Source organism: Panthera pardus, unplaced genomic scaffold (genome assembly GCF_024362965.1).
Source record: "Panthera pardus isolate Hobbes unplaced genomic scaffold, ASM2436296v1 HiC_scaffold_21, whole genome shotgun sequence".
NCBI classification, from domain to species: Eukaryota; Metazoa; Chordata; class Mammalia; order Carnivora; family Felidae; genus Panthera; species Panthera pardus.
The window spans coordinates 6,842,830-6,860,899 of NW_026526777.1; the positions used below are offsets into that span (position 1 = coordinate 6,842,830).

An 18,070-nucleotide genomic window follows, 5' to 3' on the forward strand; every position below is an offset into this window, starting at 1 on the left:
AAGCCCTGGAGTAAGAGATCGTAGGAGTGCTCTGGGGATCAAGGGAAAGAGCAAGCCAAGGTAGGAGAAAGCACAGCACTGGGAGTGAAAACACCTGAATTCACATAATAAAAGTTAGTTCTGTTTGCTTAAGTGATAAAAATGTATAAGAAAAGCATTCTGTAAAGGTAAGGTGCTAAATACATATAAGTTTGTATCTGAGTGGGAAACCAGCAAAGACATGATGGAATAAGATGAAATCTGAAGCAGGCTCCAAAGGATGGGTGGAGCTTTCACAGGTAAACAATCTTGAAATGGCATTTCAGGCAGAGTCAATAGCATGGGGACAAAAGGACGACCTTGTAAAGTTTAGGGGAATGCCTGGTAAAGATCAATAGTTTAGTGAACCACCAGCCGTATTTCTGTAGCAAAATAGTAGATGAGAAGCACTATAGGGCAGATTACATCAGATTTTGGAGGAACTTGAATGTCAGGGCCAGGAAGAAGGGGAGGAGGAGTTGACTTTCTCTTCATCAGCATAATCATTGATAGAACACATCACTGAAGATTTTTCAACTTGGGGAAGGACACGATTGGCACGGTGCTTTAGACAGATTAATCAAGCAGGTCGCAAAGGTTAGATGTGACGGGAAAGAGGAGGTGATGAGGGACATTTTCTCATTGCAAACACTATCAGGTAAAAAGCATGTGGGCCCAGGGCAGTAATGGTGACTGTGGGAACAGAAGAGGAGCAGCCATCCATGTGGGGACCGTTTGCAATCTGATTGGGTGTAGGGGCGAGACAGTAGGGTGAGGAGAAGTAGATCAAACAGTGGGGATGGCATTTATTCACTCAACAGGTATATCTTGGTGCTTCCGGTACACCAGGCACCTTCACTGAGCGTGAAGGAAAAGTAGAATGGGCAGAAATGCAAATGGATTTAGTTTAGAAAAAGGGCAATGATGGGGTTAGTTCGGGACATAAGTTTAAGGGACTGGCAAGACATTCAAATAGATAAGGCAGGTAACTGGTAACAGAAGGAAAGATCAAGAATAAGATTTGGATACAGACTGCCTCCACTTGATAACTGAGGTAGTGAGGTATCTCTTTGGAGTGTGCCTGAGTGGTGAGGTATTAAAGTCATCTAATTCAGAGTCTCAAGAATAGATAGTTTTAGGAGCAAAAGTTCCTTTTTTAAAAACTAAAAAAATTATGGAAGTAGTATATGCTTGTTATAGGAATTCTAACAATTCTAAAGGATATGGCAGGGAAAGTTTCTCTGCTTATCCCATCCCCATTTGATTTAATTCTGACTGCGAGAAATTAATTTTTAATTTGTGTTGCTTTTCATAAGAGTTTCATGGGGATTTATTATTCTGGGGACAATGGGAAATATATTTATTGCAAGTAAACTTATGTTCTCCCAGCCTTCTGATCTGTAGAGAGAAGAAAAAGATGGCAAATCCTTGGAAGGGACACCCAAGCTCTGGTCACTGTGGATAAGGCCAGTCAAATTTTATAATTTGCCAAACATTTTTCAATGAACAAACAAAGCGTATCTGTAAGGCTGGCATAATCACTCAATTATTTTTTTGTAAATTCACAACTTTTATATAACCTCAAGGGGTGCATGCATTATCGCTTGAGGGTGAGTATCCCAGTTTCTTCACTTGGGAGACTCCTGATTCACCGTTTAAATCTTGAAAGGCAGAGCTTGAGGAGAGAGAAGTTCCAGAAGTTCCTTGCTCTGTCTTTCATAAAGAAGGAAGAAGGTCTCTGTGTTCCTGAAATAGTCAATCTGACATAAATACACAATCATCCCATATACCAATCAAGCAAAGCCTTACAATCAGAAGTGGAAAGACTGCCAAGCTAGAAAACAAGACTAAATCCAATGCCTGAGACCCTCATGTAAATAATGCCTTTTATTCCATGAGTCTAGTATTCTACCAATTTAATTAAAATTACATATAAATTAGTATTTAAATTTGGGATTGATCACCTTCCCCCCCCCCCCTTTAGTTGGACTCAAATTGGGTTGTTGGATGTGGGGTAGAAGAGAGCATGACTGGCTTATCTGGAATTGATTCACTGAAAAATGACAACATACAGTCAAAGGAGAGTCAGAAAAATTTCCAACAAGCTCTGAGACTGTTTAGTGATGGTCAAATGCTACCATCTACTGTAGTGTTCATTCTATGCATTGATCCATCCATTCCCTCATTTACTTGTTAATAGATTAATCAAATGCATTTGATAATGTTGAGTTATTATAGAAAAACGTATATTCAGTATGCAAGAATAGGTAAGGATACAATAGATTATAGAAAGCTTTTCTTAGAAAATGATAAAATACTGTTTCAAAGCTTTCCTAATGAAGGAGTAAGCATTAAGTATTTTGTAAAATTCATTGATATGAAATTCTTTGTTCTCCATTGATGCAGGATAAATGAGTCAATACTATAAAATATACTGGGTTTTTCACAATCCTTGAACCTTCAAGATAATCAACTCTTACAAAACCCCGGGGTGAAGAAGCTGGGTAAAGGCTCTTCCACGAATGTGTAATTAATTCCAGGCTCATTTCTCCCTTCTCCCTTCTCTTCCTCTGGCCTAAGCAGCATGACCGAAGGGTTGGGCCAGCTGACAGATGGGGTGTCGGGCCTAGACGACTTCACTCAGACCCATGAATACCACGTGTGGCCAGGCTATGACTACGTGGGCTGGAGGAACGAGAGTGCCCCCAGTGGTTACATCGAGATCATGTTTGAATTTGACCGCATCAGGAATTTCACCACCATGAAGGTCAGTGGAGTTAGGTGTGGTGGAAGCCAAGATAATGGCAGTGAGAAAAGGCATGCTAGAAAGATCCCTGGGTGTCGCCAGCAGAACTGGATTCAAATAGGTGTTCTGCTACCAACTAGCTACATGCGCTTCACAAGTCACTTCATCTCTGTGGGCTTCCTGCTTCATTTGTGAAAAGGGGGCTTAGACTAGGTCGCTGTTTCTCAATGTTTTGTGTCGTTCCAGCATCAGCGTCTAGGTACCATTAGGCACAGTGGGTCCAGTGTCTAGAGCCCACAATACTTTGAAGCCCTGTGGAAATGTTTTAATTTCTTTTAACATCAGGGGTAAAAAAAGAACTTGTAGGGTCAAAAATTATTTTCATCTACTTAACAACATGGTTTTAAAATACGATTTTGATTTTTTTTATGGAGGGAGGGCCCACAAAAGCAAAAGTAACCAGAGTCCATGAAAATCATTTTATGGCTCTGCCTAGGGCTCTCCAGGGACAAGACATACTTTTATCAGTAAAGCTGGCTCATTCAGCTCTGATTCTCAATGAGAGAATTGAGTATTTTGTACTTTGTCTTTGGAATCATTTTCTACCCCTACTCTGTTTCCTCTACCCATATAACCCTGAGAAATCATTCTAGAAGCCTCCTTTCTCTTCTGTCTCCAGAGTTCTTTGTTTCCTTGTCTGTGGCAACACCACATCTGTCTGGTTGTCTTACTAGATTTCAAGCTCCTTTGACCTGAACTCTAAGCTTGAGTAAAACTGGGGCTTAGCAGTAGAAAATCCTTTTGTTAAATGTAAGAGAGACCCCTGAAATTTTTGTGGTTCACATATAACTCTTACTGGTCTGTGAAGGAGCCTTAGAGGAATTCCAGTATGAGGCCCAAGAAAGAGAGTGGGCAAGTGAATTTGACCTCACACATGGATTCTGTTTATCTGTTATTTCCCCTATTAATAGCTGGGTACAGAATATTAATGGCCAACAAATTGGTAACTCTGCCTCTATTTCAATATTTGTTTCCTAAATTCATTCATTCTTCTTTGTTCTTAATGTAGCAACAGTATTTGAAGTATACGTAGCTCTGTGCTAAGTTCTGGGGGTAAGCGGATGAATAAGAAGTGGTCCCAGCCTTGGGATGGTTTGCAGTTCAGTGGGAGAAGGCACTATTTATTTGCAAAAGGAGGTATGTAGGACGACATGGGGACCCAGAAGAAGGAAATCTGTGTCATCATTAAGGGCCCCTAGTAAATCAAAATGTGTTATTCTTGGCACAAACTCGGAGTCAAAAAGATATAGAATTTATATAAAAAAGAAATAAAAATAAAATGGATTCCTTATATTACTATTATATTACTCTATTATGTACTGTCTATTCTAATACTATTCTATTATATAATTATAATATTATATTCCTCTCTATTATATTACTATTATATTACTCTATTACGTTTACTCTCACATGTTAATGTGATAATATCTCCTAACTGGATTACTAGCCATTAGTTAAATGAACAAACATTTAAGATAAGAACAGAAGGAGCAACATTCACCCATCTGCCTGGATATTGTCGAAGGATGGCTCCTTGGCGGTTATAAAACATAACCGTGTGCAACTGTGTGTAACGCATTATTCTTCACAGGTTCTTCTGGGAGAGGGGGGTGTGCATATGCACAGTAACAAAGATATACCTCAAGGGAAAATTTATTTATATTGCTGAATAATAATATATCCACATGCACCTATGAACATGCGTATCAATTCACAAAAATGTACCATTGGGACAGTTTTTTGTCTCACAATTAATAAAATGTATTTTAAACTCTCCATGAAGTTATAATATTCAGTCGATAGACTTTGATCTTCCTGAGCCCCCCGTAGCTCCTGTGTAACTAATTTATCACACATCAAAATTACTCAGAAGCGTATTCTGCAGTAAGCAGGTGCCAGGAACTTCTAAGGAGCTAACTCAGGGTCAGTCCTGTCTAGGCCAAACAGGTCTCTAGCATATTTTAATTTTTCTGAGACAAATCAAATGTAAGCGATGACTTTCAGGTCACTAACATCTAGAGAGTAGTTACTGCTTTCTCGGCAAATTACTGCTCATTTTCCCCACCCCTGAAGTGTAGTCAAGATATACCATTGACATATATTGATATATTTTTAAAATGTCTTGTGTTTATTAAACAAATATGTAAGTCCATAGGGGAATGAAATTCTATACTATTTATTGGCATTCTAGGAGAATTCCCCAAACATCTGTAAGATATATCATTACCTCCCCTACAGGCTTCTTACCCAACACTTGGCAGATTTCAATGTTTATTCATTTTTGAGAGAGAGAGAAGCAGAGGGAGAGAGAGATGCAGAATCCCAAGCAGGCTCCAGGCTCCGAGCTGTCAGCACAGGGCCCGACATGGGGCTCGAACCCACCAACTGTGAGATCAGGACCTGAGCCAAAGCCGGATGTTTAACCAACTGAGCCACCCAGGTGCCCCTAACACGCTGCAGATTTAAAAAAAAAAAAAAAAAAAAAAAAAGATCTGAAAAATCTATTCAAGCTGTAGTTGGTATTTTTTTTTTCTTAGTTTTGCTCCATTGACTTGCGCTCCATAAACTGGAATGGTTAATGCATCCCAAGGAAGGTACTAACAGATGTTTTCATCGTTATAACATTTACGGGAAAGTCCAAATGGAAAAGTTGGGGCACCTTGTTCCATTGCTGTGCGACATGCTATTGGCAAGAGCCCTGGACGAGGCATTTAGGGTTCTAGACTCCGTTCTGTTGTTGACTGGCCACTGGCAGGTCAAACCTAGCTGAGCCCTAGCTCACTGGGACATAAAAAGTCCAAGTAGGTGATTCTATTCTATTCTTTCAGAGCATCTCTGCTCATTTCTTTGATCATACAATTGCTATAACCATTGCTGCTGCTGCTTCAGCTGAAAATAAACTCTGAACGGCAGTCCTGTATTTGCCATCCAGAATGCAGAGGAGGGTGTCAAAGGCAGTTGAAGGGTTGCAATTCGGGGCCTGAGCAAGACATGAAAATGCAAGCAGCAAATATATTCCCAGAATGGCAATGATACTTTTCCAACCTATGAAGCCTTGTATTTTTTTATTATTTTTGTAATGTTTATTTAGTTTTGAGAGAGAGAGACAGAGACAGAGTGCGAGCAGGGGAGGGGGAGAGAGAGAGGGAGACAGAATCAGAAGCAGGCTCCAGGCTCTGAGCTGTCAGCACAGAGCCCGATGTGGGGCTCGAACTCCAGCCGTGAGATCATGACCTGAGCCGAAGTTGGACGCTTAACTGACTGAGTCGCCCAGGTGCCCCTGACCTATAAGGTCTTTTAATTAAGGGGACAGTGACCAGAAAGGCTCCATTTTCCACGTGTGACTGAGCCAGAGGAAATGTCACTGAAGTGTCACAAGAGACCTGACCTAGTTACAAATATGCATATCCCATTTTTAAGGGACGTTAGACACAGCAAGGTGTTCCAGAGAAACTGTTGTGGGATCTTTGTTTATGACCTTTTGAAAGCCATACAAATATCCCAGTGAAAGAGTCACGACAGCAGGGCAAGAGGATACAAGCTGCTTCCCAAAAGACCTTCTTTTCTCGTCTCAGAAAATATCTGTGAGGAAGTTCCATGCCCTCATCGGAATGGCTTTACCTAAACTGAATTTAATTACAATAGATAATTAAGTCTTGTGTCCCTGGCTGAAAACTGCTAATAAATACGTGGCACTTGACGTGAGATTTCTAAAGAGAAAGCTGAAATTGTTTCACATTGCATCTTATTTCTGCTTTCACAACTACCTGTTGGAAGTTGTGGACTGGCTTTAGCATGTACCTGGGAGGAAGGAGGAGGGCGGGCTCCCCTTACCTCAGTTCAGAATAGCTTGATTCTGGGTGGACGACAAGTGGGCTGGAGAGGATTAGAGACTTGGGGGTGTTAAGGGCAAGGAAGGACCCAAGGGGAAGCTGGTCCAGCCCTCATTTAGCAGATGAGGCAACAGGAAATGAGGTGGTCAGGGGCACACAGGTGCAGAGAGGTGACTGGGGAGCCACCGTGGTTTTGGAGGAGCAGACCGATATGCCACACGCTCTGAAGTTCCTGGAGGGGCAGATCCAAAAGACAGCAGAGCACCAACTACCCACCAAGGGCAGTGCTCAGAGAAACCGGCGGGGCTAGGATTTTGTTGGGTTAGGTTGTCCCCATGCCACTTATTGGAGCCAGCCTGTCACTCACGGGCCTCTTTCCCTGTCAGGTGCACTGCAACAACATGTTTGCTAAAGGTGTGAAGATTTTCAAGGAGGTGCAGTGCTACTTCCGCTCTGAAGCCAATGAGTGGGAACCTAACGCCGTGTCCTTCCCCCTTGTCCTGGACGACGTCAACCCCAGCGCTCGCTTTGTCACGGTGCCCCTCCACCACCGCATGGCCAGCGCCATCAAGTGCCAGTACCATTTTGCTGACACCTGGATGATGTTCAGTGAGATCACCTTCCAATCAGGTTGGGAGCTGGCAGTGGGGGGGGGGGTTCTTCTGTGGACATGGGGGTCGGGTGGTGAAGGAGGAGGGTGGCGGGTCTCTGAGAAAGAGGCTTGCACGGCGACTCCTTGTTGACGGACAGAAGAATCTTCTGTGTGACTAGAATATTTACTGGGCTCTCCCATGTTGTCTAAGAGGCATGTAAAATAAAGCATTAAAACGTGAGAGTCCAATGTGTTAAAGCTATATCAATCAAGCCAGTTAAGGGGAAGCACACTCTTAAAACATTTAAGTAAGAATTTCTAAATATACACAGAAGTAAAGAGAACAATGAACCCCACTGGTCAGTCACTCAGCCATACTAACCACTGATGTTTCTCCATGCTTGTTTTATCTGTCTCTCCCTTTTGCTGTCATATTTTAAGCAAATCTGAGACGTTATTTGATTTCATTACTAAACATTTGAGAATACGTCAAAGAAAATAACATCGTCTTTTTAAACATGATGCCTTGTAAGCTTAGAGCATTATAACATCTAACAGCATTTCTTAGTATGTAATTCCTTAATATTATCTAATATAATCTAATTTGTTAGTATTATCTAATAGACAATCATAGATAATCATAGACAATCATAGACAATGTTGTCTACCACTACAGCTGGCTTGATTGAATTAGGATCCAAATAAGGTCCTCTTGGAAGATTTTCTTTATTATGTTCCTAAGTGTCTCTTTTAATATAAAACAGTCCTTTTAAAAACATCCATTCTGGTTTGACTGATTGCTTTCTTTGATGTCATTTTCCAGAGCTTCTATCTTTTGTCATTCTAATAGACTGGAGGTGATATCTACAGGCTAATTTGATTCAAGTTCAATATTTCTTTTTGTCAAGAATTTGTCATAGATAGGGTTGTGTCCTTCACGTTCAACCCCATCATGGGGATGTAATATTAGATTCTCTCACCTTTAGTGGTGCTAAGATTAATTTCTGGGCTCAGGTTGTCTCCATGAACTGATGACCACTGCTTGAATTATTTATTTCATTAGGGATTCTAATTCTTGCATTCCTTTGGCATTTATTAGCTGAATTTCTTCAGATTAGAACTGTTCCTCATGAACTTGCTTACCCTGAAATACAGTTTACATTGGAAGGACAGGATACACGATTAATTTTTTCTCTTTTCAGAATTGATGCCCTAGCAACTTCTAATAATGTCTAATGAGTTTTGTTTTGTTTTTCATAGTTGTTTTTTTTAGTATCATTATGCACTCATTGCATTTTTATAAATTCAATATGTTTAATCAATTGCAGTTTCCTTGAAGGAAAGAGCCTCTTAGCACTGTCTACCCCATGCCCACTCACCCACCGTATTCTCTCCACATTTTGCTGAATTTGGGTCTGAATTCCTGTGCGCGCTTTATGATAATGTGTGGTCACAGCCCTCTGAACCACTATTCCTTAAACTTTTTTGTACCATGGCAGCCAGTGTCACTGCAACAAACATTTCACAAAACAAGAGTTGTCCTTACTATATAGATGAGTGGTGATTTTTAAATTTAGAATATTATATGATTTCATTTTTGAGAAAGCCCGGTGGCAACCCGCTAAATGGATTTCACCATGTGCTAGGTCACAATCTACCTCCAGAAAAATCACTACTTCACTGTCTTCTCCCCTGCTCTGACTCACCCTTCTTTTTTAACAGATGCGGCCATGTACAACAACTCTGGAGCCCTGCCTACCTCACCTGTGGCGCCCACAACCTATGGTATGTGTGATCTCTAGTTACAAAAGGTCAACTGAGGGTGTCTTCAGAGGATGGAGATGGGCGGAGATTCGCAAGGGCCTGTCTGCGTAGGAGGCTTTATACCAGGTGCTTTGGATGAAGAGTAGCTCTGGGAAGGTAGGCCAGTCCACCTCCAAAGCAAAGGACCCCCAACTCACTCTTCTCACTGCCGTTCCATGTGACTCTTCAGCTAAAGAAGAGTCTGGAGTTGTTCCAGTTGCTTCATGAAAGTTCAGGTTGCTTGGAACAGAAACACAGGAAGGGACATTTCTGAGTAAGACCCATAGAGGGGATCTCAGTGAATGGATGGAAGTCATTAAACAAAATGCTAGTCTCTCTAATTGAAGATACATGCAAAAGCGTGTCCAGCACCTCGGATGGTCACCGGTCATATGAGTAGCAATCTGGGAAATACAGGTGATTGAGTGTCTCCAAAGAGAACTCTCAGCTACCTCGGCGTGCTTCACAGAATGAGAAGGGTGAAACTGGCTCTTCACCTGTTTTTCACGAGGTATGACTGGGGGCCAGTAGATCCAGGCAATGGTAATAAAGGAACAAAATTTGAGGATGAATGCAAAACCTCTCCATTATCCAGTCTGATAGGTGAGGAGGAGAAGGCTACTGTCCCAAGGAGGAGGTCTGTACAGTGTAGAAGCGAAGTACTACGTGAGTAGCAAGACCAAAACGAAGCAGAAGTGTTGAGGTGGCATCTTGCAGAATTATCCTGAAGGAAGAGTTTCTACCTCCCTGTCTCTGGTCCAGTCCTTCATGCCTTGCCTTGCCCCATAAGATGATGGTGTTCTCCATCTTTCTTTTCCTGATCCCAGATCCAATGCTTAAAGTCGATGACAGCAACACTCGGATCCTGATCGGCTGCTTGGTGGCCATTATCTTCATCCTCCTGGCCATCATTGTCATCATCCTCTGGAGGCAGTTCTGGCAGAAGATGCTGGAGAAGGTGAGGAAATGCAGAACAGTCATGGGATAGGAACCTACCCCACCCTTGCCTAAGCCACTGTTTCCCTAGGAGAAAATGGCAAACTATAAGAACTTATAAATGCTTAGAGCATTAACTGGGGCTACTAAGAAGCCTGGGAGTGGCGAAGCTTGTTATTGAAAGGAGTCAGAAAAGAACAAGCTAAGTCCATTTTCTCTTATTTGGAATGGAGAGTTTGGAACCTCCCTAGAAAACTCAGAAAACTCTTCCTAATACTTTGAATCTCAACTCAAGCATCTCCCTTGAAGGTTTTGATTCACTGGGTTTGGCAGGGGGGAGTGCAGGAATCTGTATATATATTTTTAATTTTTGAATTAAAAAAACCTAGCTGAAACTTCTGATAATGCTATTCCTTCTCTTCTGTTACAGTTTACATTTGTGTGTGTGTGTGTGTGTGTGTGTGTGTGTGCATGCGTGTGTGTGTGCACGCATGCACACACATGCATGTGTGTGTGTGTATGTGCAGAAAAACATTCAGCCTCATTAATATCCAAGCCAAGTTTCTTGTAATCTTATTTCTACTTCTTTGTGTACTTGGAAGTTATGATGATGCATCTTTCTGAGTCCCTCCTCAGATTTGTTTTGTCCAGTCTAAATTATCTGAGTAATTTTTTATACATTTGTCTAATACTTGACAGTCTGCAAGGACTTTTTTCACATGTATTATTTTACTTGAACCTCAATGAATACTTCCAGTGAGCTGGGCAGAGTAGTTATATTGAACTGTTTTTCTGTTGAGAAAATGTGATGTGCTCAAGGTCATACAACTGGTATCCTATTTTCTATGCTCATTCCCATCTTGAAATTTGTTGACGTTTTTCTTCCAAAATATGTACATTCCACCAAAGATGGAATATCTATGACTTTCTTTCGTTTCCTAAGGCCAGATAGCAGCTTTCTGGGCACTCCTGCTAAGCATCTGATGCTCTTGAGGTCTGCTGATGATTACATATGTCTACATTTGGCCGTGGACGTCTTCACTTGATCAATGAGTTCAAAGGGATGTGGACCGTGAGATGTTGTAGAAGTTCTGAGCTGTGAGGCATGATGAGGCAATGTTAAAACCTTCTTTCTTCTAGAATGCTAGAACCTACTGGGTGTCTAGATTCAGGATGAGGGGCAGCAAAGAGTACTGGTGGTAGTAGAAGCTGGTGGACTAGAGATTCATGGGACAGCTGGAAGCTACTGTATGTCCTTCAGTAATTTGTTATGACTGCATTTTCTTTGAGAAGAGGGAGTCTGTGTTCTATACTCTATGAGCTATTTCTTTCTTTATTGGAACCAGAATTTACCGGACTTCTCTGGGTCTTTCTTCTGAGTCTAATTGGAATATGTTCATGGGTTGGAAGATGACTGTCGGATTGGAGACTCTTTAAGTAAAAGTGAGAGGAAAAATTTTGCCCTGGAATATTTAACTTGGTCCTTCAAGAAATCCTTTCTAACCCTGTATATCCTAGTAAGATAACTCTGGATGCTCTTGAATGACCCAAGATTTCTTCCTGGGGACAGAATTGTGTGTGTGTGTGTGTGTGTGTGTGTGTGTGTGTGTGTGTGTGTATAAAACCCTTAAGCATGCACATATATTCCAAGAAACATTACTCAAAATAGCTTTAGACTAAGCATTACTTGTAGGATACTTTCGGTGGTGTCATTTTTTCTTTGAGAGAGTTAACCCATATTTACTGAGTACCTACTATGTGCTAGATCCCATGCAGTATCAAGGACGTTACTGCAACAAAGGACTTTTCAGTCTAGGGGATGAAGCAGACATCTAAGTTTCTCCTGAGCAACCAAAGTGTGTTTGTTGGAGTGGAGTGGAACATTTTACATGTTCAAATCCAAATAGTCGCATAATTCGGATTCTGGCATTTTCCTTTGGAAGGAGCAGGTAGGTCACATTGAATAGGATGCCAAAACAATTTGTTATTTTCATCTTCCTCTTTCTTTACCAGGTGTAATTCACCTCAGTATCCTCAGGGCTTTTCTTTCCCATTCTGTAGCCATTTTATTTTTGGCTAGTAAAATGAAGGATTGAGGACATATTATCCTAACCTACAGGGTCAGAGTGATCAGGTGGACTGCAAACCCATCATGGTGCAGCACGTTTGTTGACTGAATGAGCATTTTAGTGTATGTCTACGCAAAATCAAACCAGTTGAAGGATAAGTCTGCAAAAATCTATTATTTAATAGAACATCAAAAACTCTGCAAGATTGAGAAGATCTTTGATTGGCTACTGAGGGGTTCTTCTAGTGTCACGTAAATAACACTTCTAAGTGCTTCAGTGAAGGCTAATGAATGTTGGCAGCATGGAAGTTCGGATGTCAGATTCTGCCTTGACACAATGAAGGATTATTCTAAATTTCTATGACACAGGTATTTGTGGAACCAGACTGTGCCTTATCCTGTCACCTGTGGTGCTTCCAGAGTTTAAGAGTAACAGAGAGGTATCTCAGCTGAGTGAAAGAGCTGGGTTTGAGGAGAGGAGGAAGTGATGATCCCCCTTGTACCAACTTGCCTTCACCATCCTTCTCCTTCAGGCTTCCAGGAGGATGCTGGATGATGAAATGACAGTCAGCCTGTCCCTGCCCAGTGAGTCCAGCATGTTCAACAACAACCGCTCCTCATCGCCAAGTGAGCAGGAGTCCAATTCCACTTATGATCGCATCTTTCCCCTTCGCCCTGACTACCAGGAGCCATCGAGGCTGATACGAAAACTCCCAGAATTTGCGCCGGGGGAGGAAGAGTCAGGTGAGGATGACCCAGTGGCAGAGAATGAGGGAGACGTCTTGACAGGGACTATGAAGGTGTGATGCTTTGCTCCTACTCAACCAAATCTTGGTTTGATCGAGAGAAGTCCACATTCTCCTGAGAAGTTCACACCCTTTTTCTAGATTGATCTGCTGCTTCTCCTACCCTAATCTGAGCGCCTCTCCTTCACTACTGCACATAGCCGGTGTTTGAAGGGACCCCCAGGTCAGAAGAGGAAAGGTGTTCCCTAAGTGTTAACACCGGAAGACTCAAAGCAGTCCAACTAGTCTGATCTCCTCATTTTCCATAGGAAGAAGATGAGGAAGCCCAGATAGGGTACTCACCCACTACTAAACATCATTCGTGGTAAATTCAGGGCTAGCACTTCCCCTGGAGAAAACAAATACATGAAGCTAAAGACATCCTAGAATTCCCAATTTTTTTGGCCATCTAGATAATAGAGTTTATCTAATTTTTGTTGATTTATCGTTGGTGAAAGTTTATTAGAATAATACAAAAAAATTTTTATGACAGCAAATATTTCTTGCCTTTCTTCACTAAAAGCATTGCTTTGGTAAAACTGTGCCAATTGATTCACATCCAGGTTTGTTGTTTTTTTTTTTAACGTGTTTCAGAGTGACATCAGAAGGGATTCTGGGGTCATCGCTGGGGCTCAAAGTAGCTTCTCCATAAGGTCAGCAACTGAAGAGTGATCCAAGTCAGTAGAAGAACTGGGGGGGGGGGGGCAGGAAGAGCTGGATAGAGAAGTAGACAGGACTAACTGGGGTGCATAGGCTTTTCAAGGGCTCTTTTCAAAGGAAGGAAGGAAACTAGCATGTATTTATCATTCCGCAGACAGCAAACACTGAAGGAGCACATTGAACTCAGACAATTTTACAGAGATAGCAAGAATAAGGGATATAAACTAATTTATTTCCTAGGTTGAACTAAAGTAATTTATGTATTTTCCAAAGTCTTAAAACATCTCCCCCCTCATGTTTTAATGTTTATTTTTAATTTTTTAAAGTTTATTCATTTTGGGAGAGAGAGAGAGAATGAGATAGTGAGTGAGAAGGAGAGGCGGAGAGAGAGGGAAAGAGAGAGCATTCCAAGCAGTGTGGAGCCTGACAGGCTCGATCTCATGAACCATGAGATCACTGTCTGAACCAAAATCAAGAGTTGGACGCTCAACCCACTGAGCCACCCAGGTGTCCTGTAATGCTTATTTTTTAAGGAAGGATATATCTTAAACTAGATCATATAATCAGAAAGTTTTTTAAATCCCTAATATAGGTTATTAAATCAATGATGGTGTCTTAAAATTAAAGAAACGTGATTAAATCTTCAAACTTTAATACTCCTGCCCTTATAGTGCATGAAGTGGCCTATAGCTTCACCACAATCCCATAAGATTAGCCAAGGAGGTTGTTGGTGATCATGCAGTTTGAAAAGAATAAAAGAGAGAAAATGATGGTCTACATTCCAAAGGCTCTAAGAAAGAGTCTCTAGAGGAGCCATTCTCCAAATGACAATGGCATGGGGTATGGTGGGTGATCTCGGGGGCGCCTCCCAGTCTTCCTGTCAAGATGCCCCTTGGAGTAAGACTCATCGCCCATGTCTTCCCAGGCTGCAGTGGTGTTGCAAAGCCGGCCCAGCCCAGCGGGCCCGAGGGGGCGCCCCACTACGCGGAGGCTGACATTGTGAACCTGCAGGGGGTGACCGGAGGCAACACCTATTCAGTGCCTGCTGTTACCATGGACTTGCTTTCAGGAAAAGACGTGGCTGTGGAAGAGTTCCCCAGGAAACTCCTAACGTTCAAGGAGAAGCTAGGAGAAGGCCAGTTCGGGGAGGTGAGTTGAGTCTTCCATTGGGGTCTCCAGTTCTTGGTATCTCAAAACTGTCCAGTAGAGCATAGGACCCCTTTCCAAAGTGGATTCATACTAGAATGTCTCCTTCACTTATCTCTCCTCGCCTTGTCTTCCAGAAGGCTGGTATTGGGTCAACCTCATCTCTGCGAAATAACAGAGACCCTGGGTCTTCTGATTTCTGTGTAGGAGGTTTTTTTTTAATGTTTTTTATTTTATTTTATTTTATCTTTTAAATTTATTTATTCTCAAATTGGTTTCCATACAACACCCAGTGCTCACCCCAATAGGTGCCCTCCTCAGTACCCATCACCCACCCTCCCACCCCCCATCAACCCTCAGTTTGTTCTTTAAGCCAGTAAGTCACTGGACTTCAGATATCCTGAAAAACATTCAATATTTTCAGCAACTTTTACGATAGGTTACAGAGGGTGGGGACCCATAAGATGTGATCATCTTTTATAAACTGTCCAAGAACATCTTGCTGCTTGATAGGCACTTTGTTTTCTTCCTTTCAATGGGAGTTATGTGTAAAGTGGTCAAAAACAACCTCGCCCCTGACTTTAGTCCCAGAATCAGCCACCAGGGAATGAACTGCCAACTGAGATAAGGAGGAGCACTCTTCCCAATTGCCCTCCGAGTGATGCACGTAATAGTGACTTTGCACTCTTCCATCGGTCACATGAACCTTCTGAGAATTCCAAGCCATGATTTAAGTGGCAATAGGCACTTCAACAGTGCCATCTGAACTCTAAATGAAATATAAGAATGTGTTATTGGTTTTCAGTATGGGTGGCGCTCTACCCTTGGGTAGGTTTGGTGTTGGTGGGGGTAGAAGGGTCCATGGCATCTGTTTGTGATGTTGTAGGTACTGATTCTGTCCCCTGGGTTGAAAACACAGGCTCGTTACACTGTTGAGAATACATCGGGGTTACTTACATTGCTGACGCCATACCAAAGGATGACTTAGAGAGGAGATTGCCATGTGTTTTGTATGATCCAATAACTAAACTCCCTTGAGTCAAAGTTGGAGCATTTATGCCAAGTGACATTTTATAATGGACTGTGCTGTAATAAAATACCATGTTGTAGATTCGTTGACATATTTAATGTTCCAATCAATGTATGTTTCTTTCACAAAGCAGTAACGTATCATATCAGCTGGGTACTTTACCCTTGTGTGTGTCAACCATTTGAATTAAAGGTGTGTCACACGTATCTTAACAGTCTCTTGATGATTTTTGCTGGAGTTGTTAAGAGTTAGCTTGTCTCCAGGAAATGCCCAGCAAGAGCACTGAGGCATCTTCAGGAGAAACGATGATGCTGAAAGTAGGTGACTTTTGTCTAGGTTCATCTCTGTGAAGTGGAGGGGATGGAAAAGTTCAAAGACAAAGATTTTGCCCTAGATGTCAGTGCCAACCAGCCTGTCCTGGTGGCCGTGAAAATGCTCCGAGCAGATGCCAACAAGAACGCCAGGTCTGTGGTCTGCATTTTGAATTCTCCCTTATGTATTTCACCTTCGGGATCAGGAACACCCCTGGAAACCTTTGAGCAATTTTTTCTTTTGAGATGGGAAGGTCTGTGAGCTGCCTCACCTTTCACTGTTACGCTTTATTTTTCTGATGGGCTGTCGCCCTCGTCTCCTCTCCCCTCCATCCCTGGCAGACGCAAATGCCCACCATCCATCGAATTAGCTACCTATTTACCTCCTAACTCCTTCTGCACAGAGCTGTACGTCCCAACACACACAACAGCCTGAATATTTGCTCCTGCCATGGTTATGCACAGACATACTCCTGAATGTCATTACCACGTCTTGGCAGACTTCCACGTTCACACACATCTCTCTTGCTGAGTCTCTTCCATTCTCCTTTTTTCGCATCTCTACTTACTTTCTCATCCCTTTTTTTTCTCTTTTATGCTTCTTCTCTTCTGTGTCCAGCAACCCCCCAAGTGAGAAGCTACCTCTACTTGGAAAAGTATCCATGGACCTCAAAGCAAAAGGATCCACAGTCCTTTTAGCTGTTTCCCAAACTGGCTAATAGTCTCTTGGATCCTTTGCCACATAAATTGCAGTTTCCAGCCATACTCCGTTGTCTGACAGCCTTTCCATTACAGTAATGGTGAGTTAATCCTCACCCAGGGAGGCGTGCTGGTTGAAAGCTGGTTGTCTGTGTCTCAGAGAAGTCTGCACATCTGGGTAACGTATGTATTTTCCCATTTGTGTTGACTTGATTAGTCTCACTGATACTCACAGTGAGAGAAAACTTACTATTCCTATTCCCCAAATTATTGTCAATTCCACGAGTGGTGGTAGAGTTTCACTAAAAGTGTTGCAATGGACAGGATGTGGAATGAAGAAAGGTGAGGGAACAGAACTGGAATTTCAACTGTGAGAATTTCAATCTTTTTTTTTTAATGTTTATTCTTGAGAGAGACAGAGAGAGAGAGCAAGCGGGGGAGGGACAGAGAGAGAGGGAGACACAGAATCCAAAGCAGGCTCCAGGCTCTGAGCTGTCAGCACAGAACCCCACACGCGGCTTGAATTCACAAGCTGTGAGATCATGACCTGAGCCGAAGTCAGATGCTCAACTGACTGAGCCACCCAGGCGCCCCTGAGAATTTCAATCTTAAGGACATCAGTATGCACTGATGACATCCTCTGCCTCCCTTAGAGAGATGGAATATTCTTTATATTGGCCTTAGCACACGATTGGAGAGAGTGGCAAGAGGAAGAAAGCGTACGATGTGACAAAGCCTTTGCCCATTGTTTTGGTTGGCGAGGTTTGGTGTTTCTCCTCCTGTACCCACTGCACTTTAGCAGTGATGGGTGACCTAGACTCTGCCCTGCCCCCCAAAGCCGTGGAAACCCCTGGTTTGGAATGGAGGGGGAATCCAAGAGGGCAGGTTTCACATCACGACTACATTGATTTCAAGGGTGTTATATTAACACTATATGACTGCCAGTCCAGGTTCCTAGAAAACCCACTGGAGATGACTCCTCTGCTCCGATATTTCCAGAATGTGGGCCAGTGGTCTCACTAACGCAGCTATTGTTACTGGGAAGGTGATAGCCCACTTTGTGACTCAAGGGTGGTTGTCACTAAGCACTCAATCGGTTAATGGTCTTGGCCACTCGAGTGCTGTTTTTGAAATGACCCCACATTACCACCCTGAGCTTTCAACAGCTCTGTTTTGAATGGGCTACTCAGTGTGTGTTGTGACTGACTGCTGGTGTGCCCTGTATCAGGAAAAGCCAGTATGAGGGGGGAAAAATAAAAGAATGATCAGATAAGCCAGAGGATGATTATTCACTTTATAAAAGATTTCTTTGCTTTATTCATAGAGTGACTCCATGGCTTTTTAAAAAGGTAAATCCCCAGGGCACTTAAGATACGATTA

At 42.4% G+C, this 18,070-nt stretch overlaps 1 protein-coding gene across 9 annotated transcripts in view; it reads left to right on the forward strand.

The window, feature by feature from the left end:
* Positions 1–18,070, forward strand: part of DDR2 (discoidin domain receptor tyrosine kinase 2) — a 149,798-nt gene that overhangs the window by 123,172 nt on the left and 8,556 nt on the right. For all 9 annotated transcript variants that reach the window (XM_053908941.1, XM_019465742.2, XM_053908943.1 and 6 more), the window contains 7 exons: positions 2,602–2,785; positions 7,047–7,290; positions 8,975–9,037; positions 9,883–10,013; positions 12,593–12,803; positions 14,430–14,653; positions 16,017–16,144. In XM_053908941.1, coding sequence (XP_053764916.1) covers positions 2,602–2,785; positions 7,047–7,290; positions 8,975–9,037; positions 9,883–10,013; positions 12,593–12,803; positions 14,430–14,653; positions 16,017–16,144 — 1,185 coding nt within the window. The remainder of the gene's footprint in view (positions 1–2,601; positions 2,786–7,046; positions 7,291–8,974; positions 9,038–9,882; positions 10,014–12,592; positions 12,804–14,429; positions 14,654–16,016; positions 16,145–18,070) is intronic.